Consider the following 21,026-nt stretch of genomic DNA (forward strand, 5'->3'; position numbering starts at 1 on the left):
TAGGGGATATTTAACAAAATAAAAATACAATAAAACATAGATGATATTAATATATGGGCTTCTAAGTCAACATATTGCCTGAGGGGATCTTTGTGTATGGCTAAGTGGCACATATCTATTGAATTTGATATCATTGTCATGTATGATTCCAAAAAGTGGGTAACAATCATTTGTGGGACTGGGGCTTTTAAGTGAAAAGCTGCACCTGGTTTTAAAATGAGCCACAGATAATAAAGAATTCACAATATTTGTTTATTCGAATGGAATCTTCCAAACTGCTCACCAAGATTCATCATCTCTGGGTTATTATCCCCAGGTTGGGTGCCCTGAGCCTCACTTCCTCAGCTCTCTTTTTTTTTAGTGAGGCAATTGGGGTTAAGTGACTTGCCCAGGGTCACACAGCTAGTAAGTGTCAAGTGTCCAAGGCCGGATTTGAACTCAGGTACTCCTGACTCCAGGGCTGGTACTCTATCCACTGCGCCACCTAGCTGCCCCCTCAGCTCTCTTTAATCAGGACAGAGCCCTCCTTTTTCCTATCCCCTTCCTTGGTACTCGTTTTATACTTACTTTTTTAAGAGTCTGTCATGATTTCCCTTCAGCAGATTTCTCTCTCTTTTTAAATCCTCCACTCTGTCCTGAAACTGAGAAAAATAGGATATTTTTGACTATTTAAAAAAACTAATGCTAAAAATAATAAAATAAACAAAACAAAACCCTAATGCTTTGAGTTTGTAAGAGTTTGATTTCTCTCTTCAAATCAACAATTTCTTTGCCTATTTCCAATAATCATTTTGAATGTAGAAGCCAATTAGGGAAGCATCAGTCCAAATCAAAGAATCCTCATGGACCAAGTGAGAGTGGTGGATGATAAAGGTATTGCTGAAATCAATTATTGAGAAACCTGGAAGAATTGTTTCATGTGTGGCTATGACAGAAAATGACTCAGCAACTCTTTCCAGCTGTACACCTCACTCCCCACAGTAAGAAAACCCAGATATGTAGAACTAACCCCACACTGCAGTGCTTTCCTGGTAATGAAGATGAGGGAATGCTAGGTCACTCTTTAAACTTTACTTATTGAATGCTACTGTGCAGAGGACTGTGCAATGTGGTGTGGAAAAACATCAAAGAAACAGTAATAGAACAGTCTCTGCCCTTAAAAACTGACAAATACAAATGGGAAGAAAGAACAAATAATAAGAAAACTGAAAATTGCTTGCATAAACAGGTACAAGTTAATATGGTGCAAGCTCTGTGTGCTTAAAGCACTGGAAAGCACAGGAAGACGTAAATTAATTTAATTATATAATTGTAAAAATGTGCATGATAGAAGCATTATACCCAAGATGAAAAGAAAAATGACAATTAGAAAAAATATAGCCAATATATTAGATAAAGCCATGGAATCTAGAATTTATAAGGAAATGATACAAAAGTATGAGTGCATGATAAAAATGATATAAAATTATATGACCCAATGATACAACTCTACTAGATCCATATCCAGTAGATAAATGACCCAGAGATTTGAACAATTTACAAAAGAGGAAATATAAATTTAAAATAAACACAATGCGGGGGGGGGGGGGGCAGCTAGGTGGCGAAGTGGATAAAGCACTGGCCCTGGATTCAGGAGGACCTGAGTTCAAGTCCGGCCTCAGACACTTGACATTTACTAGCTGTGTGACCCTGGGAAAGTCACTTAACCCTCATTGCCCCACCAAAAAAAACAAAAACAAAACAAAAAAATAAACACAATGGGAAAAGTTCAACTTCACTTAAAATCAAAAAAGTAAATTAAAACAATTTTGAGGTACATTTTCACATCTATCAAATTAGCAAAAATTAACAAAAAAATTACTATTTTCAATGCTGTTGGGATAATGAAGAAACATACACTTAAGAGTTTGCTGCTATTATTGCAAAGTGGAGCTATCATTTTGTAGAGAAATTGGACAATGCATTACGAGACTTATAAAATTGAAAATACCAATGATCTCAATATAGGAATCTACCCCAAAGATATAATTAAAAAGAAAAAAAAAGATGTGTACAAATATATTTTATTGCTGCATTATTTGTAATAGCCCCAATTGGAAACAGCCTAAATATCCAATAGTTGGAGATTGGCTAAACAAATGAATATCTCAATGTTATATTGCCATTAAAAGGGTATATACTACTAATGAGACCTATTAGGAATATAAAGAAATTTGAAAAGGCAAAACAAAGCAAAGAAACCCAAACTAGGAAAAGACTATTACCACATAAAATAAAGTATAAATCTATATATAAGTGCATGGACAACCAAAGATATATTAGAAGAGGACATAAGGGAAATTACTGACAAGTACTTATTACTATGTGTCTATTATTTTTATTATAAATAGCTTTGAGCAGCTAGGTGGCATAGTGGATAGACTACTGGGCTTGGAATCAGAAATACTTATCTGAGTTCAAATCTAGCCTTGTTCTCTTACTAGCTGTATGACCCTGGGTCACTCACAACTCTTTTTGCCTCAGTTTCCTTATCTGTATAATGAACTGGAGAAGTAAATGGCAAACCACTCTAGTAAGAAAAGCCACAATCGGTGTCACAAAGAGTCAGACTCAACAACAACAAAGAGCTTTAAACGTTTAAGTTTTTGTTAAGTAAGGTTCAGAATAAAAAAATGTATTTTAAAGACACAAAGTTGTTTTTTTAAAAATACAAGCTTCTATTAAGCCACAGCTCCCCTATCCTCTTCTTGTGCAGTTTATATTTTCCACCTGAGTGCAAGGAGTGTTTATATACAAATATGTGTATATACACACGTATCCTTATTAAAGCTTATCTTAGATTTTCTTTAAGGTGATGAGAGGATCCAAAATTGTTGGAACTGTATTTGGTTAATGAGAGTTTCAAGAGGTGACTTTTAGATAAAGGTTTGAAGGAGAGGAAAAAAACTGATTAGTAAAGATGACTATGTTCCAGATTTGGGAAAAGAGGAAATGATAGAAAATGTAATAAAAAACAATTTTTTAAACAAGAAACATTTTGAAGTACAGGGTGAGTCAAAAGTCATGAAGAGATTTGGTACTGGCTAAGAAATAGAGTGGTGGATCAATGGAATAGGTTAGACACAGGAGACACAGCAGTAAATGACTTCAGTAATGTACTGTTTGATAAACCCAAAGACTCCAGCTTCTAGGATAGGAACTCAGTATTTGACAAAAACTGCTGGGAAAAATGGAAGATAGTATGGCAGAAATTAGGCATATGGCAACATCTTACACCTTATACTAAAATAAGGTCAAAATGGGTACATGATTCAGACATAAAAGGTGATACCAAAGGTAAATTTGGAGAGGAAGGAATAGTTTACCTCTCAGATTTATGGAAAGGAGAACAGTTTATGACCAAACAAGAGATAGAGAGTATTATGAAATGCAAAATGGATGATTATGATTACATTAAATTAAAAAGGTTTTGTACAAACAGAAGCAATGCATCCAAAATTAGAAGGGAGGCAGAAAGCTGGGAAACAACTTTAATAGCCTGTATTTCTGATAAAGGCCTCATTTCTAAAATATATAGGGAACTAAATCAAATTTATACGAATCCTAGTCATTCCCCAATTAAGAAATGATCAAAGGATATGAACAGGCAGTTTTCTGATGAAGAAATCAAAGCTATCCATTGCCATATGAAAAATGCTCTCCGGCCCTGGATTCAGGAGGACCTGAGTTCAAATCCAGCCTCAGACAATTGACATTTACTAGCCCTGTGACCCTGGGCAAGTCACTTAACCCTCATTGCCCGGCAAAACAAAACAAAAACAAAAAACAAAACACCTCTGAGGTACCACCTGACACCTATCAGATTGGCTAATATGACCAAAAAAAAAATAATAAATGTTGGAGAAGCTGTGGAAAAACTGGAACACTAATGCATTGTTGGTGGAGCTGTGAACTGATCCAACCATTCTGGAGAGCAATTTGGAACTATGCCCAAAGGGCTATAAAACTGTGCATACCCTTTGACCCAACAATACCAGAGTACTTTTATAAAAAAGTCATGAAGGGGTTTTAGTATTTAATAACTCATTTATTTTTTGTTTATAATTTATAAAACCATAGCATCATATGTAGTATTTATAGAAAGTGAATTTACATTACATGTGAAAAATCACATTTTGTAAATGGCAAAAAATAAAGAAAAAGTAATTTTCAAAAAGTTATTAAAACATCGTGATTTTTGGCCCATCTTGTACAATGTCACAAAGCATTTTTGCAAAGAATTGTTCAAAATGTTCTTAAAACTATTATGGGTACAACTGATAAGTTAGCTTAGGTTAATGAAAGTTTTAACTTTATAACAAAAAAGAGTTGTCAGCAGTTCTTTTTGCTAATTATGATTAGCTGACAGCACTAAGACAGTAACTGTTGGATGTTTTATTTTAGTGAGCAGTGGCATGCGTGTCAGCTCCTTGAGAACACAGCCTAAATTATATCTATAAGGGCATAAGGAGGCAGCTAGGTGGCACAGTAGAAAGAGTGCTGGGTGGGGAGTCAAGAAGACCTGAGTTCAAATCTGACCTCATACTACCTATGTGACGCTAGGCAAGTCACTTAACCTCTTTTTGCCTTAACCCATGGGAGAAGGAAATGGCAAACCACTCCAGTATCTTTGCCAAGAAAACCCCATAGATGGTATGGTCCATGGGGTCACAAAGAGTTGGAAACAAATGAACAACCAGAATATTTGCATTCCTTGTGCCTAGTACTATGTCTTGTATATGGCAGGCACTTAATGCATATTTTCTGAATTGAGTTGAATACCATCAGAAAAATTAGTTCAGATCTCTTAGAACACCAGAAATTGACAGTGGATTTCTATTTCTGGCACCGTTTTCTGGCTTCCATTTCTACGATGCAAAGGGGACTGAGAAGGCCTGGAAAGTGACATACAGTAACTTTCAAGAGACCTCACTGCAATGAAAGCTAAGTCCTACTGGGACTGATGAACCTCCTTCAGAAACTCAGGTGGGATTTTTGTCGCCAGTCCAAATGGACTGAAAAACAATACCATTAGGGGGCAGCTAGGTAGCACAGTGGATAAAGCACCGGCTCTGGATTTGGGAGAACCTGAGTTCAAATTTGACCTCAGACACTTGATACTTACTAGCTGTGTGACCCTGGCCAAGTCACTTAACCCTCATTGCCCCCCCCAAAAAAAAAGGAAAAGGAAAGAAAAAGAAAAACAATACCATTAGCCAGTAGAAGGGGACCAAAATTATGTTATTTCCCAAGTCATAGCATCCTAGAATTGCAAGAGACTGCTTAGATCTTCTAGAGCAACTCGTCTACAACTGATGATCTGCCCAGCATTCGGCATAACCTGTATGCAGTTTACTTACCTCTCTCACTGTAATCCGTAGGACGGACATGTCTGCCAATTGACTTTCCAGACTCACCAACTTCTTGTTCTTTTCCCTCAGTTCTGTATTGAGCTCATCCACTTGAGATAGCAGAGCATTATGGGATGTACTTAACATTCCCTGATTCTGTTGCCATGTGGTGAGGAAAAAAGCAAAACAGGAATTCTGAAGATAGAAGTGGCATTCACAAAGGCTGGTTCCAGCAATAATAGTAACTCGGTTAACCCCTTAATTTACTATGGGGAGTGACTGAGACTTAAAGTGATTAATAATGTAATGGTTTTTTAACACTATAGCTGACTTTACATCACTCACTGGGATCACCTGAAGTGCCTAAAGATTTCTTAGAATCATGATAATTGGAGACAAGCTGGACAAATTTGTTTTATAAACCTTATGGCTCCATTTGAAAGCAACCCTGTTTATGTATGGCTATGTAAACTAGCTTTACCCCATCCACAGAACTGTTGCTGTGGAAACAGTAGTGACCTAGGTATTTGTGAGCCAGGCAGACTACTCCAAGTTTACAAGATTCCAGGGTCTTGCTCTGAACTTTAAATGGACTTCTGGGAAGAAGCCAAAAGGTCAGCTTCAGGAGAGTCACCCTTCACAGCTGACAGTGTCCTAGGGAAGTAGAAGAATTATGAAGAGAAGAGGAGAGAGCAGAGAAGGGAGAGTAATTCCAGTAGACCTTAAATGACATTAAACGTCCAGCTCCAGGTGGATATTTTAAAAGATATTAGGCAACAACTTTGCAGTTAAATGCTCCTGACAATTCAACTCCACCCTTATCATTTTGCAGAAAAAGCAGAGAAAAAGAATTTCTATCTCCCTCCTCCACTCCACCCCCAAGTTTGTGGGTGGGAATTACATAGGAAATTACCTTACTAACCTGAGGTTATTAAATATTAGAACAGAAAGGGACCTTGGAGAACCTATAGATCTACATATCAGGATCCAAATATGACATATCCTATCATATATTCAAGTATCTTTATTTTACAGATGAGGAAATTGAGGCCTGATTAAATACTCCGGTCCAGCATTTCTATTACTTCATGCTGTTTCCTAAATGATGCTGCCAACTTTTACCTAGCTTGAATGGCAAAGATCCTCCCCACCTTGGAAGGGAATGATGGGGCTAGAGGCAGTAGAGATGGAATAGCTTTATAAAATCTGCAACTCTCCTCACATCATAGAAGAATAATCTGCTGTTGGTTCTCATCACGTCGGTGCTTCCTTACAAATAAGTGTCCAAGGATCAGCTAGGTGGTGCAGTGGATAGAGCACCAGCCCTGGATTCAGGAGGACCTGAGTTCAAATCCAGACTCAGACACTTGACACTTACTAGCTATGTGACCCTGGGCAAGTCACTTAACTCCAAATGCCTCGCCAAAAACAAACAAAAAAACCAAATGTATGTAAATTTTAAAATAAAAAAATAAAAAACCAAATCAATGTCCAAGATTTTTTTCTCATCCTAGTTCTAAATATTTCAAATTTCCATGGTGACAGCACCACAGCAGATCTCTTTCAGGAGGTTTGTAGTTACTTTAGCTTCAGTTGTCTTAAACAGCCTTGTCTGAAAAATAATCTCCATTTAATTGTCTAATTTGGGGTGCTCTGGTGTTCATAAATATGTAAGGTATTTTGGAGAAAGTAGTTACTCTGATTATCCAAGAGTTATAAATCGAAGGGACCCTTGCATTTTCAGGAAGAATCATATGTCTAGAAGAGAAAAATCAATAGCATAATACAGTTTAAAGAGTCCTGGACTTGGACTCTGAAAACTTAGGCTTGAGTCTTGGTTTAAGGCACTAGTAGTATGACTATTGGCAGGTCACTGAACATCTTCAAGCTTCAATTTTCTCATGTGTAAAATGGGGATAAGAATACCTACACTTACCTCATAGAATTGTGTGAAAGGTGATTTATAAATTCTAACATACCACATAAGATATGGACTATTATTATAGGACAGAGTAGTACTTGCTTTAGAAGTCAGGAAGACCTAGGTTCAAGTCTTCCCTCTGAGCAGGTCACTTAAACTCTAATGCCCTAGTATCTCTCTGAGACTGTCCATTGCAGAGGTATTGACTGGCATTGGGAGAATGAATTTCTTTACATGAAATCACAGTCCAATCTTTTTCCTTATTGCAAAGATATTTATGTGTTTCCCCTGCCATCTACAATTTTATGTTGAGATGTGCTAGAAAGAAAGGGGCTAAACCCTAAAGATCAGTCAACAAGCAATATTTTGCATATGGTTGATCTACTTTGTTGCTCATCCATGGAATGTTTAAAATCTCAAACTGGCTTCCACCTTTCCCCAAGTATGCCACTGTCATGTTATGCAATACTTCCTTGTCAGTTGGTGTGAGCTGAGAGAATATAAACTGATTTTCATATCATTTTAGACGATAAAATTATGAAGGGTAATCTGCTGGGGGAATAGGGAAAAACACATACATCACAATAAGTCATTCCAAAGCCAAGGAGAACCGAGTTTTTGACTATCAATTCTTTTACATCAGCCATATCATCTCTTTACTCTATTAGCAAAGATAAAAGAGTTGACTCTTGTAGTTTGGCAATCTGCTTAGTTTTATGGTGGTGTAAGCAGATATTTGTGTTCTCTTTATCTAGTGATATGGCTAACACTAATACTTAAAGGAGAGTACAATGAATATTTTTGTGGAATCATATTCATTTTGTTTTTGTTTTTGTGGGGCAATGAGGGTTAAGTGACTTGCCCAGGGTCACACAGCTCGTAAGTGTCAAGCATCCAGGGCCGGTGCTTTATCCACTGCACCACCTAGCTGCCCCCATTTTGTTTGTTTGTTTTTTGCTTTTTTTGGGGGGGGGGGCTGGGCTGGGCTGGGCAATGAGGGTTAAGTGACTTGCCCAGGGTCACACAGCTAATAAGTGTCAAGTGTCTGAGGCTGGATTTGAACTCAGGTCCTCCTGAATCCAGGGCTGGTGCTTTATCCACTGTACTACTTAGCTGCCCCCGAATCATATTCTTTTTAAACTTTCATTTACAATTGTGAGTTATATTAAAGGAAAAACTGACAAAGCTTAAGTTTTAAGCTACAAAGTTAAAAGACAGCACTAAACCTTTTGGAATATCATATGTATAGATAAATATAGACATATGATATATATAGGTATATAGAGATATCTAGATATCTGTAGAGAGAGAGAGATGTGCATATATATATATATATTTGATATTCAGTGTATTTCTGGAATAAGTATCTCAAGTGTGTTCCCCAGAGCTAGCTAGGGAAATAATCTTGTGTTAATTCAAATAGAATCGAGCCTTAGCCACAGCAGTAATTTAGTGGAGGAGGGAAGGTGTTCAGTGTTGTAGATGTTGTTTAGATGTCTCTCACAAAAACTGGATGTTTCTTCCTCAGAGGGCAAAGCAAGTCACCCCAGCAGTCCAAAAGTGCCTCCCCAGTACATAAGGAGCTGCTACAAGCTCCAGAGGAGACTAAGGAGCCTCAGAAATGCTTGGCCCAGTGACCCTTCCTTGCCTCAAACCTGCATGATGTGATGCATAGCCAAGCCCTGAGCTCCTATTTCTGTCATGCAGTTCTCACTCACCTCCTGCAGGTCTGCTAGTTGTGTCTTTGCTGCCACAAGAGCTGTGCTTCTTTCATGCAAGAGTCTCATCACTTGGATCAGTTCCACATTCTCTCTAATGGAAGCTCTGAAGACAGAATTCATGGTGAGCATACACTAAAAGCCTGGGATGTACACTCCACAAAACTGGGAGACATATGTGGAAACACCATCTCTTCCTGTTAGCATACCAGTTGAGGACCATTTGATACTTTCAATGCCATAAACTGGGTTCTACCAACTTAATCATATTACATCTGGGGGTGCATGGGATGGGGCAAGGAGAAGGAAAAGATGATTGGGAAGATGGATAGACACAGCAATCACTATTTTACTAAGATGCTTGCTTTGACCTCCTTCTGTGCACCACTTCCATGCCCAACTGTCCCTGAGCCTAGTTGCCTTAAAGAATGCAGAAGAGCCAAAGAATAAGGGAATTTTTATTTCTACAAGGGTGTTGGGCTTCTATATTTTAACTCAATGTTCATCACTGCACTCGCTAAACACTTTTTGGTGATGAAATAGCATTGGTTCCCTTTCTATCAAGTGCAATTGCCAAATTATCATCATATATAAGCACCCACTGCTGGATATCATTACAAAGAGGCACCATGGGCTTGGGGAGTGCTCAATATAGCTAAATTTAATGCCAAATATTCCTGTTAATACTAAAAGGAAAGAAAGATTCTTAGGTCAGTGTAGTTTTGTAGCACAGAGTGCCACCTTGTCATACCTATACTGTGTGGCCAACTGAGCATATTCTAAGGAGCTTTTTTCTTCACAGTCTTCATCTTTGGACCACATCTTCTCTGGAGACTTTGGTGACAATTCTAGTTCATCCATTTTCACAGTATTGTTGGTCATAATCTGGACTCTGCTAGATGTGCACAAACTAATGAGGGAATTTGTAATAGTAGAAATTATGTTTTTATTGAAAAAAATATTATTTAGAATTGGGAGCATAAAAAAGAAAAGAGAAGGGAATAAAAGCTAGTTGAATTTGTTGTTCAGATAGGGTTTAGAACTAGCAGTTCACATAAGATAAAAGAAAGTGGGAATTAGTACCCCAGAGCAGGTGGAAGATGCCTTTATTGAATGGCCAATCCCAAAGAGCAGAAAGAAATGTAAAAGAAATTTCTACAGAGAGAGGGGAATATATGGAGATTCCTTAAATGGATCCCAAAGAAATTACACTTTCCTCTAAGGTCAGAATATAACCTTTTCCATTTTAAATACAACTTTGGAGTTGATAGTCTTGGAGTTGATTTTCGTCTTCCCAAATCAAGGAAGGAGGAAAGTGAAGAGCGAACCCTCATTTTTTCTCTGAGTCAATGGCCTTGAAAATAAAGCTACTGAAACAAGTGTGTCAGATAAGGAAGAGGGGAAAAAAAGGAACTCACAGTTCACTAGGCATCTCAGCTCTGACTTCTTCCATCAAATGCTCTTTGTATGTAGGAGGGGCTGTGTAACTTGGCCTGGTAGGTGGCCCTATAAGAGGAAATTCAGGCAGAGGATGGAGCCTGTGGCACAGGCCTTCCCAGAACATCAGGTCCTACTGGGATTTGAGGCCCATAGAGCCAAGAGATAACCCTGAACAGCACCGTGGTCTGGTAAAATACATCTCTCTTTTTTTTTTTTTTTTGAGAGCAAAGTGATCACTGAAAATTGAAATAGTCAATGAGAAGAGGGCAGCTAGGTGGCACAGTGGATAGAGCACTGGCCCTGGAGTCAGGAGTATCTGAGTTCAAATCCGGCCTCAGACACTTAACAATTACTAGCTGTGTGACCCTGGCCAAGTCACTTAACCCCAACTGCCTCACTAAAAAAAAAAAATAGTCAATGAGACCCCAGAATCTCATTAGTGAGAAGAGAAGAGGAAAGAGAACATTTAGAATAACAACCTGCTACTTTATTAGCTGTAAAGGTTTAGTTGGCAAGGGTAGGTTGAAACTATAGTGTTTTTTTTTTGAGGGGAAATGAGGGTTAAGTGACTTGCCCAGGGTCACACAGCTAATAAGTGTCAAGTGTCTGAGGCTAGATTTGAACTCAGGTCCTCCTGAATCCAGGGCTGGTGTTTTATCCACTGTGCCACCTAGCTGCTCCCGAAACTATAGTATTATATGAGATTAAAATATTGTATGTGAACTTCATTTATCTATGTTCCTCTAAGTCTGGTGTTTTAAAAAGAGAATGTGATCTTTCCCCTTTTGCCAGTTACTTGAGCACTCACTCACAGTAGAGTTTCCCCATATTTGAGTAAGGGGCAAACAGACATTTAGCCTCTTGGAGTGGCATGGTTGAGAAGGAAATCCTGGAGAAATCTGTGTATATTTGTGGGAAGAGGAAGAAGTTTAGCTTTCCAGCTCCTACATCCCTAAATTACAATGAAGAAACGTTATTATTCCCTAAAATTTATTCTCAATATAGCCTCTCCTAATTATGAAGTTCAAGACACAGGTCCCATTGTGAAGACTCTCTCCTCTGGACACAGCATAATTATCAAGAAATGCTGAGGCTGGGGGAAGCTAGGTGGCACAGTGGATAAAGCACTGGCCCTGGATTCAGGAGGACCTGAGTTCAAATCCGGCCTCAGACACTTCACACTTACTAGCTGTGTGACCCTGGGCAACTCACTTAACCCTCACTGCTCTGCCCAAAAAAAAAAAAAGAGAGAAAGAGAAAAAGAAAAAGAAATGCTGAGGCTTTGCTCAATGGCACCAAAATGGAGGCAGTACACCTAACTTCTTTGGGGTCCTCTGATCTGTTTGTCATACTTGTTCCCTAATCAGACTTTAAGAGACCTCCTCCCAGCACCACCACAGTACCTACCCCTCTCCCATGTCCTGTCTTTGCCAATTGGTGTTTTGTTTCTTCCCTTCCTCCCCACCGCCCCTACCTGCTGCTTCCCCACTACCAACTTCCTTGTAGAGTTTTGGATGGTCAAGAACTATTGACAGTAAAGTGAGAGTATAGCCCAGGCTCTCTGAGGGTTGGGCTGTGTCTTCTGAATTTGCCCTGGACACAAGAATTCCTAGTATTGACTCTGCATCTGGGCTCACTTGGCAAAGTTGCTATTTCCCAGTGGCTATACCAGACACACACTCCCTCTTTTCCACCATTTCCCAACAGCATAACATTGAAGTTGTTGCTATACCACAGACTCAACTAAGTAAATATTCTCACCGGTTTAGTGATTGTTCAAAACGGAGAGAGGGCACACATGTTATTGTAGTTGCAGTGAGGGAATATAGTCAATGAATTCTTTTTTCTTGCCTATATTTTAGCAAATCTCCGACATCAATGCACTATGCTAGGATTTAATTTTTCCTCACCTCTTTTGAGTTTTGCTGGAATTCGAGCATCAGAAGTGTGAAGCTGCCTCCTCCCTGTATTTATCCGAGGCTGGACATAGCTATACAGAGAGTGCCCAGAGCTCTGGACTTGTAGCTGCTGTTTATACATCAGAAGACGGTTATTGAGTCCCTCATTGTGTCGCTGCAACTGCCACACTTGGTCCTTCAGGTTCTCAATAGTTTCTTCAGCCTTTAGATTCCTGCTAGACCTCTTGGGGTCTCCACTGGTCCTTCCCTCAGCTGTGAGTCTCAACAGTTTTGTCCTCATTCTATTTGAAAGTATAAGTAAGGTCATCATTGTTATTTTTACCTTGGACCACTTTGTAATTTTTCAAATTCAATAAAATTCAATTCAAGGTTCAGAGCACTATGTCAAATACCAAAAGAAAAGAAAGTATAGATAAGACACAGTTCTTACTCTAGTGGAGCTTACAGTAGCTTATACTAATAAGGATGTAACAAATACAAAAAGAACTATCATTCATAATACTACATTATGAAGGTTGAAAATTACATTTGATGAAAAATGGGAAATCATTAGTGGCTGGGGCAGGGGGAATGGCAATCAGAGAAGATTTTATGGAAGAGCTAGCACTTCACAGGCTGAGAAAATCTCGGAATTGGTAGAGACCTTATAAGTCATTTAGTCTAGCCATACTTGAACAGGAATCCCTTCTATAACATATTTGCCAGCTGGTTATACAGATTCCAGTCATAGGAATCCATTCCTTTTCTTTCTTTCTTTCTTTTTTCTTTTTCTTTTCTTTTTTTTTTTGTGAGGAAATTGGGGTTAAGTGACTTGCCCAGGGTCACACAGCTAGTAAGTGTCAAGTGTCTGTGAACTCAGGTCCTCTGGATTCCAGGGCCAGTGCCCTATCCACTCATCCACCTAGCTGCCCCTGAATCCACTCCTTTTCAAGGCAGCCCATTCCACTTCTGGAAAACTTGAATTTTTAGGAAAGCTTTTTCCCCCTTTACACAAAATCCAAAATCTCTTCTCTCTGAAATTACCCATTGCTTCTGGTTCTGCTATTTGAGGTCAAGCAGCATAAAACTAATTCTTCTTCTCTATAACATCCTTTTAAATACTTGAAGAATGCTATTTGCCTCCCAACAGAGATGTAACAGAATAAATATACAGAATGAGACACATATTTTCAGATATAGCCAACATGGACATTCATATTTGTTACAAGGGTTTTGTTTTTATTTTTCCCCAGGGAGGAGGAAGGGAAGTGGGAGGGAATGAAAATAAATATCTGCTAATTAAAAAATAAAATTTAATTTTTAAAAAGGACAGTTACTGTATCCCCCTTACAACTTTGTTTCTCCTGGCAAAACATCCCTAGGACGTTCAGCTGATTTATGCATAGCATTGTCTCTAGTACCCTCTCCAGAGCCATAACTAGGTCAGGGTGATTAGGGATTTACCCCAGCATGACAAATTTAGAGCACGCTAACAGCATTTGTGGTACTTCAACTGAGTAGAGACTACAGTAATCACCTAGTTAGCAAGATTCCTTAAAATAGGAAGTTCCTACAATGTCCGACTTTTTCCAGTGTGTTAGTTTTCTTGAAGCATTTTATTATTATTTATTATAAGGGAAGGCCCTTAGGGAGGAAGAGGGAGAAGGATATATTGAGAAATTTAGGTAATATAAAAGCAAAAGATATGACTAAACATTTTTTTAAATGGGAAATTCTCAGATAGCAAATATGATAGGACTACAGTAATACCTACAAGGGTTCTTCTCCCCTCCTGCAATACAAGTCGGGCTAATTTTTTCCTGAAGGACAATAAATCCATCCCCTGGAACTGATTAGTATAAGGGCCAAGGCTCAAGATGTATCTCCCTTAACTTAGCCTCTTGGTAGCTTCTGGTCATAGTGAAATGAGTTCCTGGTCACCTAAAAGCATAAAAAAGGGAACTTGAGGAGGCAGAGCTAAGGTGGCAGAATAGAGAAGGAGGCTCCTCAAGTTGATTGGCTGGTAGCCTTGATAGACAGCACCCATGAGCAAATGTCATTTCCTGACGCCAAGGAAAAGCCACAATGCCTCTGAGGCATTTTCCTCATGGTGGAGCTTTCCCACAGCAAGTCTCCAGTAGGTGGCATCATTCCAATCATTCCAGCCTATTGTTTCAAGGCCTGGCACAATGCCTCCTCCACCCTAAGAGAAGAGCCTAACTTTAACATAAAGTTAAAAGTCAAGAAATAGGTTGGAGAAATGGGCAAACAACAACAATAAAAATCATCTGACTGTGGGGCAGCTAGGTGGTGCAGTGGATAGAGCATCGGCCCTGGAGTAAGGAGGACCTGAGTTCAAATCTGACGCCAGACACTTAACACTTACTAGCTGTGTGACCCTGGGCAAGTCACTTAACCCCAATTGCCTCTCTCTCTCTCTCTCTTACACACACACACACACACACACACACACACACACACACACACACACACACAAAGAGATAAGCGGGAAAACTACATTTTGTTAAAAGATACCATAGACTTAAAAGTAATATCAATACTAAGTATACATGCACCAAATGGCATAGCATCCAAATTCTTAAAGGAACAATTAAATGAATTACAGGAGGAAATATGGGAGGGACCTCAACTTTCCCTTCTGAAAACCAGATAAATCTGGGCAGCTAGGTGGCGCAGTGGATAAAGCACCAGCCCTGGATTCAGGAGGACCTGAGTTGAAATTTGACCTCAGACACTTGACACTTACTAGCTGTGTGACCATGGGCAAGTTAAAAAGATGAATGGGATTTTAGAAAAGTTAGATATGACACATCTTGAGAAAATTAAATGGGAATAGAAAGGAGTATACCTTTTTCTCAGCTATACATGTCACCTTCACAAAAATTGGCCATGTATTTAGCGTATAAAAACTTTATAACAAAATGCAAAAAAGCAAAAACAGTAAATGTATCCTTTTTAGACCATAATACAATACAATTTATATTCAATAAATGGTCATGGAAACATAGATTAAAAATTAATTAGAAACAAAATAATCTAATCCTAAAGAATGAGTGGGTCAAAGAACAAATCATAGAAACAATTTATGATTTAATTAAAGAAAATGACAATGATGAGACAAAATATCAAAATTTATGGGATGCAGCCAAAGTGATACTTAGAAGAAATTTTACATCCCTAACTGCTTGCATCAATAAAATAGAGAAAAGGGGGCAGCTAGGTGGTGCAGTGGATAGAGCACCAGCCCTGGAGTCAGGAAGACCTGAGTTCAAATCTGGCCTCAGACACTTGACACTTACTAACTGTGTGACCCTGGGTAAGTCACTTAACCCTCATTGCCCTGCAAAAAAATAATGAATAAAGTAACTGCAAACAATATCAAATATTTTGAAGTTGACTTGCCAAGACAAACCCAAGAACTTATATGAACATAATTATAAAACACTTTTCACACAGATAAAGTCATATCTAAACAACTAGAGAAATACTAATTGCTCATGGGTAGACTGAAGCAATATAATAAAAATGACTATTTTTATTGCTAAATTAATTTTTTTTTTGTGAGGCAATGGGGGTTAAGTGACTTGCTCAGGGTCACACAGCTAGTAAGTGTCAAGTGTCTGAGGTCAGATTTGAACTCAGGTACTCCTGAATCCAGGGCTGGTGCTTTATCCACTGCACCACCTAGCCACCCCCGCTAAATTAATTCTTTCACTTTTATTTAACTAATTTGTATTAATGAATTAATTTACTTATTCAGTACCATACCAAATTACCAAAAAAATTTATAAAGCTAGAAAAAATCAATAATAAAATTCATCTGGAAAAACAAAAGGTCAAGAATATCAAGGGAATTAATGAAAAAAAATGTGAAAGAAGGTGACCTAGTAGTACTAGATCTCAAAACTGTATTGCAAAGTGGTCATCATCAAAACAATCAGATACTGGCTAAGAAATAAAGTATATCAGTGAAATAGATTAGGCACATACTACATAGTAGTAACCATAATAAACTAGTATTTGACAAACCAAAAGATACAAGATTTTGAGACAAGAACTTACTATTTTTTTTTATTTTTATTTTTTTGTGAGGCAATTGGGGTTAAGTGACTTGCCCAGGGTCACACAGCTAGTAAGTGTTAAATGTCTGAGGCCGGATTTGAACTCAGGTACTCCTGACTCCAGGGCCAGTGCTCTATCCACTGCGCCACCTAGCTGCCCCCAAAAACTTACTATTTGATGAACATTTCTGGGAAAACTAGAAAGTAGTTTGGTAGAAATTAGGAACAGATCAACATGTCACACTATATAGTGAGATAAGGTAAAAATGGGTACCTGATTTAGACATAAAGGGTGATATCATAAGCAAATTAGGAGAGCACGGAATTTTTTACCTGTCAGACTTATAGATAAGGGAAGAATTGATAACCAAACAAGATATGGAGAACATTAGGTGATCTAAAATGGATAATTTTGATTCCATGAAATTAAAAAATTTTCACACAAGCAAAACCAATGCAGCCAAGATTAGAAGGAAAGTAGAAACTGATGAAAAAAAAAATGATAGCAAATTGCTCTGATAAAGGCTTCATTTCTCAAATAGAGAACAGAGTCAAATTTATCAGAATACAAGTTGTTCCCCAATTGATAAATGGTCAAAGAATATGTATAGGCCATTTTTGGAAGAAAAAAATCAAAGCTATCTAGAGTCATATGAAGAAATGCTCTAAATCACTATTGATTACAGAAATGAAAATAAAACAACTCTGAGGTACCACCTCACATTTATCAGATTGGCTAATATGACAGAAAAGGAAAATGACATGTTGTACGGGATGTGGGAAAATTGGGACACTAACACACTATTGGTAGAGTTGTGAACTCATCTAAGGGGTTTTGAGATAAAAAGGAAGGACATAGAATAAAGCTTCTTAAACTGTGGGGGGCAACCCTATTAGGATCACGTAACTGAATTTGAGGGTTGTGAAAAATTTGGCAACAGTAAAAGGTTATATGTACCTATTTTATATACCTATACATCCGGGGTTGCATAAAAATTTCTCAGGTGAAAAGGGGTTGCAAGTGAAAAAAGTTTAAGAAGCCCTGACATAGAAAATGGTCTCATTTTTTTCTCAGTTAGGTAAGAGATAACACCCTTACCTCAAAGAATGGGGGGTGAGAGATGAAAAAGTATGAGACTTGAGGAGAGAAGAAAAGGTTTGAAATAACTCTGGGCAAGTAAGAAGAGAGTGAGATAAAGAATTATGAAGTAGTTAAAAAGTCACTTTGCTGGAGTGAGGTCCTATTTGAGGTTAGTTAACAGAAATCTGTTACATGCCTGGCCAAATTTTTCACAACCCTCAAATGCAGTTACGTGATCCTAATAGGGTTGCCCCCCACAGTTTAAGAAGCTTTATTCTATGTCCTTCCTTTTTATCTCAAAACCAGCAGCAGAGTGATTTTATCCAGTTCTGTTCACCAAAACATAAGTAGGAAGGATAGCTCTCTTTTTTTTTTTTTTTTTTGCGGGGCAATGGGGGTTAAGTGACTTGCCCAGGGTCACAGATAGCTCTCTTCTTTATATTATGTCTTGTTTAATGTTGCCTAAAATTGTGTTCTCTAATTTTTTTTTGGTTGCTTTATTGAACTGTAGTTCCTATTAAGTTTGCAAACTAGTAAATATCTAGCTCTCTCTCATAGGAAATGCTTTCTAGCTATGCCTCTCTTTTTTCTGCACTTGAGCTGGGTTTTAAAGGATGGTTTGGAATTTTCCAGGAAAAGAGGAGAAGGGAGGACATTTTAGGCATGTAGAATAGCATGAGCATAAGCAAAGAGGTGGGAAAAGAGGCCATATTTGGAGTAAACGTTGTCAAATTCAGCTGAAATAGAAAAGTAAATAGAGTAGATTAGTATGGGAAAAAGGTTGGAAAAGTAGTTTCATTCCTGATTGTAGCAGGCTTGAAGGTCAGGCAAAGTAATGTGAACTTTAAAATCAGTAGGAAATAAAGAAAGGCTATGGATTTTTTGAGCGTAGTAATTACAAGTCAAATAGATTAATAAGTAAAATTATTCTGGCCAATATATAAAAATTAGACTCAACTGAGGGAGGTAAAAGAATAAAGGCTCATTAGAAGCTGCCTCTATGCTTCTGTCAGGTTCTGAAATAGGGTTTTAAAGGTAGTACCATTCCAATTCTTGTCCCATCACTCTGAGCCAAGCTATTATTTTGTTTAGAATGGTTTCTCTGTGGATTTCAAAGGTAGCAATTTAAAGGTGCTTCTTTTTCTGTTTCAAGAGAACTAGTATGGCTGCATGATAGAAGGGAGGATGTTTCTCCTAATACCCAAAGAATTAGAATAAGCCAGGGTTTTCAGGTTACTTCCTGATTTATATCTTTTTTTTTGCTGAGCAATGAGAGTTAAGTGACTTGCCTAGGGTCACACAGCTAGTAAGTTTCAAGTGTCTGAGGCTGAATTTGAACTCAGGTCCTCCTGAATCCAGGGCCAGTGCAGGGCTGGTGTTTTATCCATTGCACCACCTAGCTGCCCCACTTCCTGATTTATATCAAATGGCATCCATGCTTGCTCTTTGCAATAAAGCTACTATGGGACAGCTAGGTGGTGCAGTGGATAAAGCACTGGCCCTGGAGTCAGGAAGACCTAAGTTCAAATCAGACCTCAGACACTTGACACTTACTAGCTGTGTGACCATGGGCAAGTCACTTAACCCCCATTGCCCTGCAAAAAAAAAAATCATCTCTGCCACTTTGGTGTTGGTATAATGTGTCCAAATCAATAAATAAAGTGCTGCTAGCATTAAAAATAATTTCAACATACCTTTTGATCTGATCCTCTTGCTTCCAAGATAACTCCTTCACCAGCAAGCTCTCCTCTTGAAGTTGAGAATAGCTGTCCTCCAACTCCTTCCTGCTCATCTTACTCAAGTGTGGTCCAGATTTTACATTCTTTCCTCAAGTTCCAATAAGATAAAAGAATTATAGCATTTTAGATCTTAGAGCTAAAAGGAATACTAAAGATACTGCTAACCTTTATTTCATTTTTCATTCACTATTGCTTTTAATAACCTTTTGACTAGGAAACTCAGGATTTGGAGTCTGAGTATCCAAGTTTGAATTCTGCCTCTGTTACTATTGTGACTTTGGTCAAGTCACTTAACATAAATGGGCCTTATCTATAAAATGAGGGGTTTGGATAAAATTTTCAAATCTAAAGCAGTTGAGAGCCTAGACTTTAAAAAGTGATGGAGGGCAGCTAGGTGGCGCAGTGGATAGAGCACCAGCTCTGGAGTCAGGAGTACCTGAGTTCAAATCCGGCCTCAGACACTTAACACTTACTAGCTGTGTGACCCTGGGCAAGTCACTTAACCCCAATTGCCTCACTTAAAAAAAAAAGTGATAGAGCAGGGGGCAGCTAGGTGATGCAGTGGATAAAGCTCCGGCCCTGGATTCAGGAGGACCTGAGTTCAAATCTGGCCTCAGACACTTGACACTTACTAGCTGTGTGACCCTGGGCAATCACTTAACCCCAATTGCCTCACCAAAAAACCCACAAAAACACAACTATATTATTGATGAATGGTTCAAACACTGAGTTTACCTTGAGTAGATGTTACCATCAAGGGCTTGGAGTCACTCTTTCTGATAGGCATGTCTCCAGCTATACTATCCACAAGAAGCAATGAACTCATATAATTTCCACCCTGAGAGAGAACACAAGTAGCAAGCTGTTAAACAAAAATGTCACCCTTGATTTCACATGTAACCTACATACAAAGTCCTAGAATATCTAATCCCTTGCTGTCTGTGGTCAAGTTGCAACAGGTGTTTTTCAGTCCTCTAGTTACTTCTTCACAGAAATTTCTTTGGACCACTCTGAACTAAAGAATAAAGGCAAGGGACAGCTAGGCAGCACAGTGGATAGAGCACCAGCCCTGGAGTCAGGAGTACCTGAGTTCAAATCTGGCCTCAGACACTTAACACTTACTAGCTGTGTGACCCTGGGCAAGTCACTTAACCCCAATTGCCTCACTAAAAAAAAAAAAAAAGAATAAAGGTATAATGATTAGAATGACACCACCTGCTGGAGACTTATTGTAGAAAAGCTCTGCCATGAGGTCAAGGTCCTTAGTGTCAGGAAGTAACATTTGCTCATGGGTACTGTCTATCAAGGCTACCAGCCAATCAACTTGAGGAGCCTCCCATTTCTGGGAGGGTGACATGAATTAGGAAGCAGACACTGGTGGAGTGGTTCTGTCTCTTTTTGGTTCCTGACCTCGCCGTGGTGGGTCAGATGATAGGGTCTCTTAGAAATAGTTAGATTTTTACTTTTCTCTCTGATCCTAATGCTCTTTAATAAATACTTAAACATTTAAATACTCTTGCTAAAAGCTTATAATTTATTGGTGACCACTCATTAGATTTTAGATAGTTTAGCTAGAATTTTAGACCCTTACAAAGGCAAACTTTCAATAGTGATAACATCATTTTAAATTGATTGGTATACTTTGGGGATACTGATTCTGTAGAAAGGCTCTTAAGTTTGCTATGTTTTTACTAGCAAATGAATATTCTTATAATTAGAAACAAACACAGTCAAAAGAACTGAGTTAAAAAATAAAC

The 21,026-nt window shown here is 38.4% G+C and overlaps 1 protein-coding gene across 1 annotated transcript in view; it reads right to left on the bottom strand.

Moving 5' to 3' along the window:
• The window catches only part of RPGRIP1 (RPGR interacting protein 1), a 49,256-nt gene extending 29,161 nt beyond the window's left edge, over positions 1-20,095 (bottom strand). The window contains exons 1-8 of the mRNA XM_043980501.1: positions 20,005-20,095; positions 19,225-19,357; positions 12,380-12,669; positions 10,448-10,535; positions 9,781-9,939; positions 9,021-9,135; positions 5,400-5,561; positions 568-641 (exon numbers count right to left, since the gene is read on the bottom strand). Coding sequence (XP_043836436.1) covers positions 568-641; positions 5,400-5,561; positions 9,021-9,135; positions 9,781-9,939; positions 10,448-10,535; positions 12,380-12,669; positions 19,225-19,357; positions 20,005-20,095 — 1,112 coding nt within the window. The remainder of the gene's footprint in view (positions 1-567; positions 642-5,399; positions 5,562-9,020; positions 9,136-9,780; positions 9,940-10,447; positions 10,536-12,379; positions 12,670-19,224; positions 19,358-20,004) is intronic.
• Between the last annotated feature and the right edge of the window lie 931 nt (positions 20,096-21,026).

The sequence above is a fragment of the Dromiciops gliroides genome, chromosome 2, assembly GCF_019393635.1.
Source record: "Dromiciops gliroides isolate mDroGli1 chromosome 2, mDroGli1.pri, whole genome shotgun sequence".
NCBI lineage: Eukaryota > Metazoa > Chordata > Mammalia > Microbiotheria > Microbiotheriidae > Dromiciops > Dromiciops gliroides.